At 43.8% G+C, this 13044-nt stretch overlaps 1 protein-coding gene and 1 non-coding gene across 2 annotated transcripts in view; one reads left to right on the top strand and one right to left on the bottom strand.

Annotated features, from left to right (window-relative positions):
* Positions 1–4395: 4395 nt before the first annotated feature.
* The window catches only part of LOC144503550 (von Willebrand factor D and EGF domain-containing protein), a 269846-nt gene continuing 261197 nt past the window's right edge, over positions 4396–13044 (top strand). The window contains exon 1 of the mRNA XM_078228019.1: positions 4396–4495. Within this exon, the coding sequence (XP_078084145.1) occupies positions 4396–4495 (100 nt within the window). The remainder of the gene's footprint in view (positions 4496–13044) is intronic.
* On the bottom strand, positions 7416–7614 carry LOC144504202 (U2 spliceosomal RNA). The gene has a single exon (XR_013499604.1). It is a non-coding gene; the product is annotated as a U2 spliceosomal RNA (small nuclear RNA).

Here is a 13044-nt window from a genome sequence, read left to right on the forward strand (position 1 = left end):
TAACACAACAGGACTTCACGTTTTAAGATTTTTACTGCAACAAACAGACTAAAAGCCCTACAGTCTGAATACCATTGTTATATACATTTATATTTTAACTACAGAACAGAACTTTCCCTTTTTACTTTTAGCACAACCAAAAATCCACTTCACAGATATACTTTACACTGTCCAATAAGTAGACATTCAATTTTCTTGAAATTAGTCCAAAGTGATTCCCAGGTGCTGAGGGTTTACTTCCAGTTTTTTCCTTTCCAAGCCTGGTAATGTTTAAACCAAGAGTTATCTTTCACGGTGAGGGTGTTTTTTCTGGCAATTCTTACTCTCCCCCGCTCAAAGTCCAATTCCATGGCAACGCAAATCACTTGGACCTTGTATCCAGGTAGAAATGCTGATTAACTACTCTTAAGATCCCAACCCTAATCTATCTTGGATGTAAATTGACAAATTGAAGCATAATTGTTGATAACTTAACATTATCAACACCTTCCTGGCACTTTGAAGGCTGGTTGTCTAATCATTGTGGACACAGATGCTGCTGCCATTGTCTCCAAGTGTGACCACCTTACACTCTCTTTCCAGCAAAACAACCCAGGTTCCTCTTTAATCATGGTTGTTAATTCTGCTTTCAACCAACCGTTCTGATGTATCAGCAATATTTTCTCCTGTTCCAGGCATTTTCCACAATGCTTACTAGAGACTTCCGATGCTTGAAGTTTTGATTGATGATCTACTTTGAATTTGTTTTGACCGTTCATCATTTAGGAGGTTCAAATCCTCTTTCAAGAGTTCCACTTCCTATGAGTGACACTCCAGTGTTCTCGTCAGTTCTCGTATTTCATTATCAAACTCATCTTTCATACATGATAATTGGTTCTCTACACTGATCATTTTTTTCCTCAACAGAGGATAATTCTCCTGTGCCTTCAGGCTCACATTCTATAATTGTACTTCTGCCAATTGTTTCTGAGACAGTTCACATTCTTTTATGAGAATTTCAACTTTCTCTTGCCATTCTAGGTTTTTAATTTTCATATCTCCATACATGTACGATGGCACAGTGGTTAGCATTGCTGCCTCATAGTGCCAGGGACCCGGGTTTAATTCCGGCTTTGGATGACAGTGTAGAGTTTGCACATTCTACCTGTGCCTGTATGGGTTTCCTCTGGGAGCTCTGGTTTCCTCCCACAATCCAAAGATGCGTAGGTCAGGTGGATTGGCCGTGATAAATTGCCTCCTAGTGTCCCAAGATATGTAGATCAGGAGGATTAGCCGAGTAAATGCGTGGCGTTACGGGGATAGGGTGGGGGAGAGGGCCTGAGTAAGGTACTCTGTCAGAGGGTCAGTGCAGACTTGATGGGCTGAGTGATCTCTTTCTGCACTGTCGGGATTCTATAATCTATTTGGAAAGGTAATGTTCTTCCAAGTTTTTTTCCCAAATGTTCAACCATTTTCTTCAGCTCTGTAGTCTCTTTTATGTACCTTTTGTTTTCTACCCTAATTATAGAACATTACTGAGTCTTCTCTGAAAATTGGTTCTTCAGTTCTTTCAGAGTGACATTTAACTAATTTTGCTTCTCTGTAATTTTCCAGAGGAACAAACTGTGAGCTGAGGGCTCCTTGTAGCCTGTAAAGATCCTTCAGTAGGTTTTCCTTTCTTTAATGAAGCTCAATTGCTTCTTCACCTTGACTTTTCTTGTAATTAAACAGAGTCTCATTTTTTTTGTTCTCCTGTTCCTCCATTCTTCTGTTCAAAGCAATCTTCATTTCTTTCTGTTGCTGTAGGGTTCTATCTTTCTTTGGCATTTGATCTTGGAGGATAATTAGCTGTTTTTTCAACTATTTGTTTTCCATAGAATCCATAGAATCCCTACAGTGCACAAGGAGGCCATTTGGCCCATCGAGTCTGCACCGACCACAATTCCACCCAGGCCCTAACCCCGTAACCCCATGCATTTACCCTCGCTAGTCCCCCTGACACTAAGGGGCAATTTAGCATGGCCAATGCACCTAACCCACACATCTTTGGACTGTGGGAGGAAACCGGAGCACCTGGAGGAAACCCACACAGACACAGGGAGAATGTGCAAATTCCACACAGACGGTGACCCAAGCCGGGAATCGAAACCGGGTCCCTAGCGCTGTGAGGCAGCAGTGCTAAACACTGTGCCACAGTGCCACCCCTTTTTTCTTGCTGATCTCTTGGCAACTCATGCTGTGCTTCAGTGGATTGCTTTCTCAGCACTGCTAGCTCCTATGCAGCTTTTTCAGAAATAATATTCAACTTATTTTTTAATCTTCTTCCAGGGGCACCTGTTGATTCTTTAAGGAGTCTTTCAGGGCAATACCTGTGTGAGTGCATTGTCTGTCTACAGTCTTGTCTGGCTGTACTTCTGGTTGTACTTCCAACTCCTTTTAAGTTTATTTATTAGTGTCACAAGTAGGCTTACATTAACACTGCAATGAAGTTACTGTGAAAATCCCCAGTTGCCACACTCTGGCACCTGTGAGGGAGAATTTGGCATGGCCACTGCATCTAACCAGCACGCCTTTTGGACTGCGGGAGGAAACCGGAGCACCTGGAGGAAACCCACGCAGACACAGGGAGAACGTGCAAACTCCATGCAGTCAACCAAGCTGGAAATCGAACCCAGGTCCTTGACGCTGTGAGGCAGCAGTGCTCACCACTGTACCACCGTGCCACCACTTCTATTTGTCCACAATGGATTTTAGAGTTGTTATTCGTTTCTTCTGCTTTTATGGAGAAACATTCTTGTTCTACCATACGGTTCACGTTTTGTCTTACTGAATTTTCCTCAATATTCAACCTTTTGTTTCTTTTAAAGCCTGCTTGTGCCTCTGTGATACCCAGATAGGGGCAGCACAGCGGTTAGCACTGCTGCCTCACAGCGCCAGGGACCTGAGTTCAATTCCGGCCTTGGGTGACCATCTATATGGAGTTTGCACATTCTCTCTGTGTCTGAATGGGTTTCCTCCGGGTGCTCTGATTTCCTCCCACAGTTCAAAGATGTGCAGGTCAGGGGGATTAGTGGGGTAAATACTTGGGGTTACGAAGTTAGGTCCTGGGTGGGATGCTCTGTTGGAGAGTTGGTGTAGACTTGATGGGCCGAATGGCCTCATTCTGCACTGCTGGGCTTCTATGATTCTACGGGCCAGATTCTTCGGCCTCCCAGCTGCATGTTTCCCGCTGGCGGGAGGTGGCGTGTTGTTTGCGAGCAGCGGGATTCTCGGGTCCCATTGCTGCCAATGGGAATTCCCATTCATGTCACTCCACGCCGGTGGGAAACCCACCGGCGGGACTGGAGAACCCAGTGAATGGCTGGAGAATTCCTGCCTACATTTTTAAAATGAATTTGTTTTTGCTCATTCTCAGGATGTGGGTGTTACTAAGACCAGCATTTATTCCCATCTTGAGAAGGTGTTGTGGGCCTTCTTCTTAAAAGCTGTTGCAGATGACACAAATGGGTCACTTGCTAAGCCACACCAGAGGACAATTAAGAGTCAGCCACTCTGGTACGGAACCGGACACGGTGAGTAAAACACACTCTCTGTGGTCACTCGGCCATTTAATATAAATATTGTCCACATCACAGCTGGATTATCCATCTTAGTGTCATTTATCTTGGTCGAAGCCTCATTAACAACTTAAGTCCTGATCCCTCAATGCCTCCACCATGTACAGGGCTCATCAAAACCACTCGCATGGATGATTGCTGCCAAAAAGCTGGAAGATCCAATTAAAGTATTTGACTTGATTAGCAGGGGCCCTGTCACTGAACTCAGTATCATTATTAGAAGGAAGGGATAGGCTTTTATTTTATCTGTTATCAGTAATGAAATTAGTTAATGAAATTGCACCATTCAAAATTGAGGACTTTTAAAATCACTTGCAAATCACTGTGGAAAAAAAAAATGTTCTCGCTGTAGAACTAGGCAACAGACAAAATTCCCAGTAAGAGAGTGAACGATACTATATTCGATTAGGGTGCTTTCCCCACCTTTAATCTGTTTTTAAAAAATGATGAACAGAATGAGATTTACCCATCTAACATAAAGTGGTAAAATATTAACGGGGTGTCTCCTTTTGAATGGGTTCGCTGAGCTTCTGAACCATATCTCATCCTGAAGATCTCTACGGGCTGGACACACGAGCACGTTTTTCCTGTCTCGGGAAATGCTAATGTGGGAATGTTGTGAGCCCTCTGCAGGATTATTGCGATCTGACACCAGCCCGGGATTGCAAGGCGCCGGCTGACTGCGCTCTCACTGACTTTCTGCAGCTTTTTCTGATGGGACCCCGCTTGGAATGAACAAGGACTCTCAGCGGTTCAGAGGGGGGGAAGGCTGCGGCTCAAATGAAAGGCTGAATTCACCATGGGTCTCCTGTCCCCTCTTCTCCTTCCAGCATCATCTGGTTACTATCATCTCTTTGGGCTTGTTCTACTCAACGTGTGCCTATCTCTTGCCCAGTTTGGTAAGATTAAGTTTTTATTTGAAGGCGAGAATGTTCAACTTTGGCTTGGGTGCTTTTTTTTAAAAAGAAAAATATCTTTTTTTGCACACATATTTGCGTAGGAATGCGAGGGACGATTAATGCGTTTGCCAAAAAAGATAATTATTGGATCTGAAAATGCTTAATCACTCTGCATTATAAGAATTGGCAGCTGCATTCTGCTGTCTTACTTTAAGCGGACAGGAAAGATACATGAGTGTGTCAATTCTAAGTTTTCCCTCTGAGAAGGTTTGAGACAGTTTTATGGCTGTCTTTTGTTGTTCCTAAATCTTGGGAGGTCGCGGGCGCAACTTGCAGACAAACAGGGGTTTGAGGTCGGGGGGCGGGGGGGAAGTTGAACAGACTCAAAATTGCAGCGAGGAGGATGCGGGGTGTTAGATAAAGATCACTGGTTACAATCAAGGTGCTGGTTTTACAATGCTCTTGGTAGGGGCACCTTGTCAGATTTCTTTTTGATGACGGACTATGTACATGCATGTAAATTCTTTAAAGGAATGCCCTGAGATGAAATCCAATGCATTTCGCCAGATTGCAACGTTAGGTTGAATCAAACCAAAACAAAGTCAGCGTGCTTGTGTAAGTTGCGGACCGGGCATTAGTCACTGCAGGCACCAGTTTATTGTGTGGTATTGACAGTGTTGTCAGCATTATAAAGTCAGAGCCATCCATTCCAAGCATCTTCGGCTGATATATATATATATATAGATTTAAAATGTCTTAAACGTATAGTCAATTGGTTATCCCTCTCTCAAGCTAAAACTATCGCACAATCAATTGAAAAGGGCTGTTTGATGTTACATTTATGAATTTATGATGTTACATAGCCAACTTTTGAGCAAACTTCAAGGCTTGACATACATTCACCCTCTCTAATATTCAATCAGGACATGACAGTAATTGGTCCGCTAGAAATTGTGGTTTTGAAAATAGGTTCATTTTTCTGCTTTAAAGTTCATTGATTAGTGTCACAAGTGGGCTTACATCAACAGTGCAATGAAGTTACTGTGAAAATCCTCTGGTCGCCATATTCAGATGCCTGTTCGGGTACACTGAGGGAGAATTTAGCATGGCCAATGCACCTAACCAGCATGTCTTTCGGACTGCGGGAGGAAACCGGAGTACCCGGAGGAAACCCATGCAGACACGGGGAGAATGTGCAGACTCTGCACAGACAGTGACCCAAGCTGGGAGTCGAACCCAGGTCCCTGGCGCTGTGTGGCAGCAGTGCGAACCACCGTGACACCATGCCACCCTGATAGTAAAATCTAAGTGTTTTTTTGAATTGTACTCTTGTTTTAAACTATGGAAGATGTTACAACCATCAAGTAACAATAGAAAATATCACCAGTCATAAAAGTTGATCATAACCAGTGACTGATAATGTAGCTCGTTCCATTGTCAGATAGAGATTTATGGTCATTTGTAGCCATGTTTGACACATTTGTTGATTTACACACTGGGATCTTCCAAAGCATGTGTACTTATGGTCATAAAAAGAAAGGCAATGAAAATTTATGATACATTTGTTTAGCTTAATTGCAAAACAGCAGAGAAGAGATATTCATATTGACCAACTATCTGTTGACACAAGACTTCATATACTTGAAATAGAAACAATTTATTGTGCCCAATTCTGGACGCCACACTTCAGCAAGGGTGTGAAGGCTTTATGTAGGGTGCAGAAACATTCATGAGAATGGTTCCAGGGATGTGGGACTTCAGTTATGTGTGTAGAATAGAGAAGAGGAGGCTGAGGGGACATTTGATAGAAGGTCAGGAAGGTCATGGACAGAGCAGCCAGCAAGAAATTGTTTCCATTGTTGGAAGAGTTCTAAACCAGAGGACACTGATTTCAGGGGAATGGCAAAAGAATCAAAGATGACAGAAAGGAAAAACACCTTTATACAGCAAAGTGGTTAGGATCTGGAATGCCCAGCCTGAAAGTGGGACAGAGAGGCAGTTCAGTGGTGACTTTAAAAGAAACTAGACCATTGCCTGAAGAGAGGGAATTTCAGGGCTGTGGGGTACAGGTGGAGGGAGTTGCTGCTGCGGAGACTTGGCATGGATACGATGGGTGGAGTGGCTTTCTGTGCTGTAACCATTCTATGATTATGGCCTGAATTCTTTCTAAAAAAATTCTAAGTGTCGAATTCGTGTGAAAACTGGGGAAATTCATGCTAATGTTTTCAGTGGGAGTTCAGAGAAGAATCTCCCAGACTCTGTACACTGCAGAGGTCACTAGCGTATATATCTTTATAAAGCTGTGGGCGGGGCCTATCCCCACTGTCAGCACCAAGATCAGCGCATGTGCAGTGGCCCCGCACTGCTGGCCTCCCCGCGATCCCCGCATTGCCAGCTCTCTGAATCCCCCATCGGCCCGATCGCTGGTCCCCCCTATCATTCCCGGGTCAGCCCTGAAACTCCCCCCTCCCGGCTTGCCCCAATCTATAGCCCCCCCACTGACAGTTACCCCTCTTTGCACCTTTGGCAGTGCCAGGGGGCTCAGGCTGGCACTGCCAGGGTGCCAGTGCCCAGGGGGCACCACCCCATCACCTGACCCTCTGGGAGGCCCCGATTGTCCCCCTTCACTCCAGCCGGGTCAGGAATATGCAAGAGGAAAGGGTGGGCGCAGGGGTATAATGGCGTTGGGATATTGGATCAGGATTTGTCGCTGCCAAGTGGCTGGGGATGCAGAAGAAAATATTTTGATCATCAGCGAGACAGAACGTGATGGCCTGAATTGCATTACTGTCCCCACCATTAAGTGAGGTTTTTTTTGTTTACATCCAATTCAATCTAAGCAAAGTCCAACTCAAAGTCAGCAAGTGAGACATTCCAGATCCAAGCTGACAAGACAGGCATCTCACTTCCTGTCTTGGGTTTGATCTACATGATCCAAGCTGATTGGAGCAGGCATTGCACCTCCTTCAAGGCTTGATCTCATTTGCATCTCAGCCAAAAGGCCGAGATGCCACTTTAAAAAATTGCTTCAAATGAAGCCTCAATGTAACCTCATGACTTCAACCAAGTGCAGGATGCCAAAACTACACTTGATCTTAGCCAAAAGGCCGAGAAGTGAGATATTAAGAGAAGGGAATGGAATCTGGGTATCTGCTACAATTGCTGGAAATGTACCAATTGCAAAAGGATCTACTGTCCAAGCCCCCTTTCCCCCACCCTAACCATAGATGTACACCAACATTTGAAGTCCCACTATACACTGAATGAAGCCAATATCTCAAACCAGTACATGAAGAGGGCAACTCTTTCATGACCAGCTGGATACTGTACTGATTTGAATCTGATATGCGGTTGTTGGATGCAGGAGAGGTTGCAATCTAGGCTGGAAGAAAAGCTATTGCATGGTACACGTTCATTTGAAATAAAGGAAAATTAGGAAGAAAGTTCAGGGATATAATTTCCAGTTTGTGCCCCCAGCACAAGGCCTCATCTACCAGGAGCGCATATGAGGAAGTAGGAGTACAGTGGAGAAGTGGTTATGTTACTTGATAAGTAATCCCTAGGCCTCGACTAAAAATCCAGAGAAAGTGGTCTGGAAATTGGATTACATTGTAGCCACTTTACAGGCAGTAGCTGCCTAAGGGTCCAATATAATAGACAGAGAGCACACACTTAGACCATACTGGAAATGCTATTTAAATTCGAACTCCTCTGTAGGTGTCCTGGATGCACATCTGAAGCTGACATTAGGCAACTGTATATGGGGTCTTAATTCTAGGCAGCTTGATGGCACAGTGGTTAGCACTGCTGCCTCATAGCGCCAGGGACCTGGGTTCTACTTCAGCCTCAGGTCACTGTCTGTGTGGAGTTTGCATTTCTCCCCATGTCGGTGTGGGTTTCCTCCAGGTGCTCTGATTTCCTCCCATAGTCCAAAAAAGTGCAGGTTAGGTTGATTGGCCATGCTAAATTGCCCCTTAGTGTAAGTGGGACGAGCATGGCGAGAGGGCTAGAATACAAGAGTAGGGATGTACTTCTGAGGCCGTAAAAGGCTCTAGTCAGACCCCATTTGGAGTATTGTGAGCAGTTTTGGGTCCTATATCTAAGGAAAGATGTGCTGGCCTTGGAAAGGGTCGAGAGGAGGTTCACAAGAATGATCCCTGGAATAAAGAGCTTGTCGTATGAAGAACGGTTGAGGACTCTGGGTCTGTACTCGTTGGAGTTTAGCAGGATGAAGAAGGATCTTATTGAAACTTACAGGATACTGCGAGACCTGGATAGAGTGGACATGGAGAGGATATTTCCACTGGTAGGAAAAACTAGAACCAGAGGGCACAACCTCAGGTTAAAGGGACGATCCTTTAAAACAGCGATGAGGAGGAATTTCTTCAGCCATAAAGTGGTGAATCTGTGGAACTCTTTGCCGCAGAAGGCTGTGGAGGTCAGGTCATTGAGTGTCTTTAAGACAGAAATAGAAAGATTCTTGATTAATAAGGGGGTCAAGGGTTATGGGGAAAAGGCAAGAGGATGAGGATGAGAAAAATATCAGCCATGATTGAGTGGCGGAGTAGACTTGATGGGCTGGGTGGCCTAATTCTGCTCCTATGTCTTATGGTCTTATGGCAAATACACGGGATATCACGGGTGTAGGGCCTGGGTGGGATTGTTGTTGGTACAGACTCAATGGGCTGAATGGCCTCCTTTTGCACTGTCAGGATTCGATGATTCCATGAAAATTGAAAAATTAGATGGCAAGTGACCACAGCGTGCATGCATATGCACACCAGTCAAACCAACAGTTTCGAAAGGAACCACTAGGGGTTGCCATTCCAAAGACATTGTAAAGTGGAAATTTCTCCATATTAGCATTACAGGTAGCTGCTCATCATTGGATTGCCCCTTCCTGCTTGATTCCCCAAAACCCTGTGGTCCTTGGCTTGTGTCCAAGCCCACTGACCTTATTTCCTCACCTCCCCTGTGACCAGCGAGGTGTCTCTTGGGTCTTGAATGGCAGAAACAGCTCGATAATAATACACTAGTGAGATCGGCAGTTAAACTTTGTGTTATTCTGTTGGCGTACTCAGTAGGAGCATGCAGCATGTGCTGCCCTCTGATCACGATAAAGAAAAATCCTCATAGGTTGAAATGTCACTGTGGTAGTTTGTGAAATTGAATTCATTTTAAAATATCTGGAAATCACAAAGCTGTAAAATACCAGCAAAGGTGACAGATTATTGCGATTAATTTACTAACATTCTTTTGGGAAGGAAATCTGCTCGCTCCCCTTACACAGTCTGGTCTAAAGTGACTCCAGTCCCACATCAACACCTTTGACTAATAACTTCCTTTTCCAGTGGTCTTAATGAGCTGTTCAGTTGTGTCCATTATGATCACTGGTGCTTTCTCAAGTGTAATGGGCATGGCTTATAAATACCAGTCTTGCACACATTGTGATAATGAATGAAAAATGTTCATAATGAAGAGACTAGATTTTCCACCTATCAAAATGAATGGGAAGAGAGTTGGACTGCCAGCACACAAATGTCTGGTGAGCATTTACAACAGGCGAAGCTGTGAGCTGAAGAGGTGGAAATTTGCCCTTGAACTTTGAGTCCTGATCTAACATTAAGGATATTCTGCATGGTAGGTTATGGAGAACGGTTACCAAGCTAACATAAGATGGGTAAATGGATAATTAGTAATACCACCGGTGCAAAGCAATGTCATGACAATGTGCTGCTTACCACATTGAAAGATGATTATTCAGGTGAGTTGAAGGAACTGGTGGAAGAGACAGTTGTGAACAGGTTTCTTGTCTGACTGCAGATGAATCACACAGGACACACAAATCACTTCAAACATCTTACCAAGATCTCCTATTTTATTCACAATAGATCTATTAGATAATGCTTAATTACAGTGACACCTTGAGCATGTCAAAGCACTTAACCTGGAACAGCTGACCATGTCCAAGTGAAGTTTCACTGGTATCGTGAAAGAAATATCAAGCACTAGGCTTCACTGCATGACATAGCTAAGTTGTCTCCAACCTGAAGTTCATGCTCTATATGGCCACCCAATCTACTACTCAAAAGAGCTGACTTCTTAATTATAAAGCAGATCATATTTCATACTGTACATTGTTATTTCTCATCCAGGCAGACGTTTACTGGTGTAACACAATGGTTCAATGTAAAACATGGTTGCACTGACAAAAAAAGATGAATTTGATTTATTCTTGTCACATGTATTGGGATACAGTGAAAAGTATTGTTTCTTGCACATTATAGAGGCAAAACATACTGTTCATAGAGTACATTGGGGAGAAGAAAATGAGAGGGTGCAGAATATAGTGTTACAGTCATACCTATGGTGTAGAGAAAGATCAGTTTAATACTTGGTAGGTCCATTCAAAAGTCCGATAACAGCAGGGAAGAACCTGTTCTTGAGTCGGTTAGAATGTGTTCTCAGACTTTTGTATCTTTTTTCTGATGGAAGAAGGTGGAAGAGAGTATGTCTGGGGTGCGTGGAATCCTTGATCATGCTGGCTGCTTTTGTGAGGCAGCGGGAAATGTAGACAGAGTCAATGGATGGGAGACTGGTTTGCGGACTGGGCTACGTTCACAACCATTTGTCGTTTCTTGCGGTCTTGGTCAGAGGGGTTAGGCGCTGGTGGAATGAAGGTCCTGGCTCCAGACTTGTTGCTCTTGCCATCGAGATCAGTGGGGGCAGGTGTGTTGAAGGCCCCAGTTCCAATATTGCTGCGCTGGTCGTCGGGGCCGGTGGGGACCAGTGGAGTGAAGGCCCTGGCTCCAGGGTTGTAGTGCCAGCCATGGGTCCCACTTGGTTCCTCTGGGTCAAAAGTCTTTGGGGCCCGGATGATAGCCAAATCTGCAAGAGATTGAATTGGAACATTATAAGAGTTTAAAAGAGTTAGACTACAGTTTTAAAAGCATAGAACAAGAGTGAAAGATAGGATTAGAGGGTATGCTGGGGACAGCTCACAAGAAGTTGCCTCGCTCCAGCACCATCTTGAAAAGTGATGAGTCACCTTGGCAAATTGAGAAACTGAATTAATTAAATCCAATGTGTTGTGGGCTGGCACCAGATAAAATGATCGTGAAAGGTGCTGGACTGTCGAGAAAAATAAAGTGGTTCAGTGACATCTTTCAGGGAATGATAGCATGTGACTCCAGTCCCAAATAACCCAAGATCCTCAGTTGAACTAGGGATGGTAGATAATTACCAATGATGCCCATATCTCAAGAACATATTGACATTATAAGTTCCTTTGGTTAAGTAAGGAAGAATAAATCACCAAAAAGACAGGAAAGTCTTCCTCTCTCTCACCATGATACAAATCTAAGCTAGATTCAAAACTACAATGTTCTCTGACAAATTCAAGTATTGCTTGAAGAAGTTTCCAATATCGGTCCCAACGTAAGTACTACGATTCTTTAAAAGTATGCAAATATTGAATCTTGGTGGACAAGGCTGAGCTGACAAACACAATATTTTCAGAAAAAACACTGGAATTCAAATTACTTGCAAAACTAGCATCAAATTTAGTAAGCCAATCCAGTAAATTAGATTCACGTTGAACCTGGAATAGCAGATGCTCAGGTTTTCGAAAACCTTACTTGATTGCTCCCATGGTCTCTGGTTTTGACATGACTGGTAGTGAAAATACCGCTTTGTCACATTAAGGTGTGACACAAGTCAGGAATAATAGAATAGGTGAAGAGAGAAGTTCGTTCCTCAGTTATGGCTTTGATCACCAAAGTATCTTGTGCTCTTGGGCCAGGAGTTTTTTTCTGAATCATTCTTTGGCTACTCGCTTTCTTGTGCTGCCTCATAAAAGAAAACCTGCAAAACTGATCCATGTCTAATTGGAACCTATGTAAACAAACTGCCGCTGCAGTGTGGTGGATCTGAAATTGGCGGAGGGACAAAAAAGCAGAACAAAGTGGTAAATGCTGGTTTTACAGACTGGAGGGAATTGTGCAATGGTGTCCTCCAGGGGTCAGTGTTAGGACTATCGCTCTCTCTGATGCATATTAATGATCTGAATTTGGGTATACAGGGGATTATTTCAAAGTTTACAGATGTCATGAAACTGGAGTTTAATTTAGATAAATGCGAGGTCATGCATTTTGGTAGATTGAACCAGGGCAGGACTTACTCAGTTAACGGTAGGGCGTTGGGGAGAGTTACAGAACAAAGAGATATAGGGGATACAGGTTCATAGCTCCTTGAAAGTAGAGTCACAGGTGGACAGAGTGGTGAAGAAGGCATTCAGCATGCTTGGTCTCATTGGTCAGAACATTGAACACAGGAGTTGGGACGTCTTGTTGAAGTTGTACAAGACATTAGTAAGGCCACACTTGGAATGTTGTTTACAGTTCTGGTCAGCCTATTATAGAAAGGAAATTATTAAACTAGAAAGAGTGCAGAAAAGATTTACTAGGATGCTACCGGCACTTGATGGTTTGAGTTATAAGGAGAGGCAAGATAGACTGAGACATTTTTCTCTGGAGCGTAGGAGGCTGAGG

Source organism: Mustelus asterias, chromosome 14 (genome assembly GCF_964213995.1).
Source record: "Mustelus asterias chromosome 14, sMusAst1.hap1.1, whole genome shotgun sequence".
NCBI classification, from domain to species: Eukaryota; Metazoa; Chordata; class Chondrichthyes; order Carcharhiniformes; family Triakidae; genus Mustelus; species Mustelus asterias.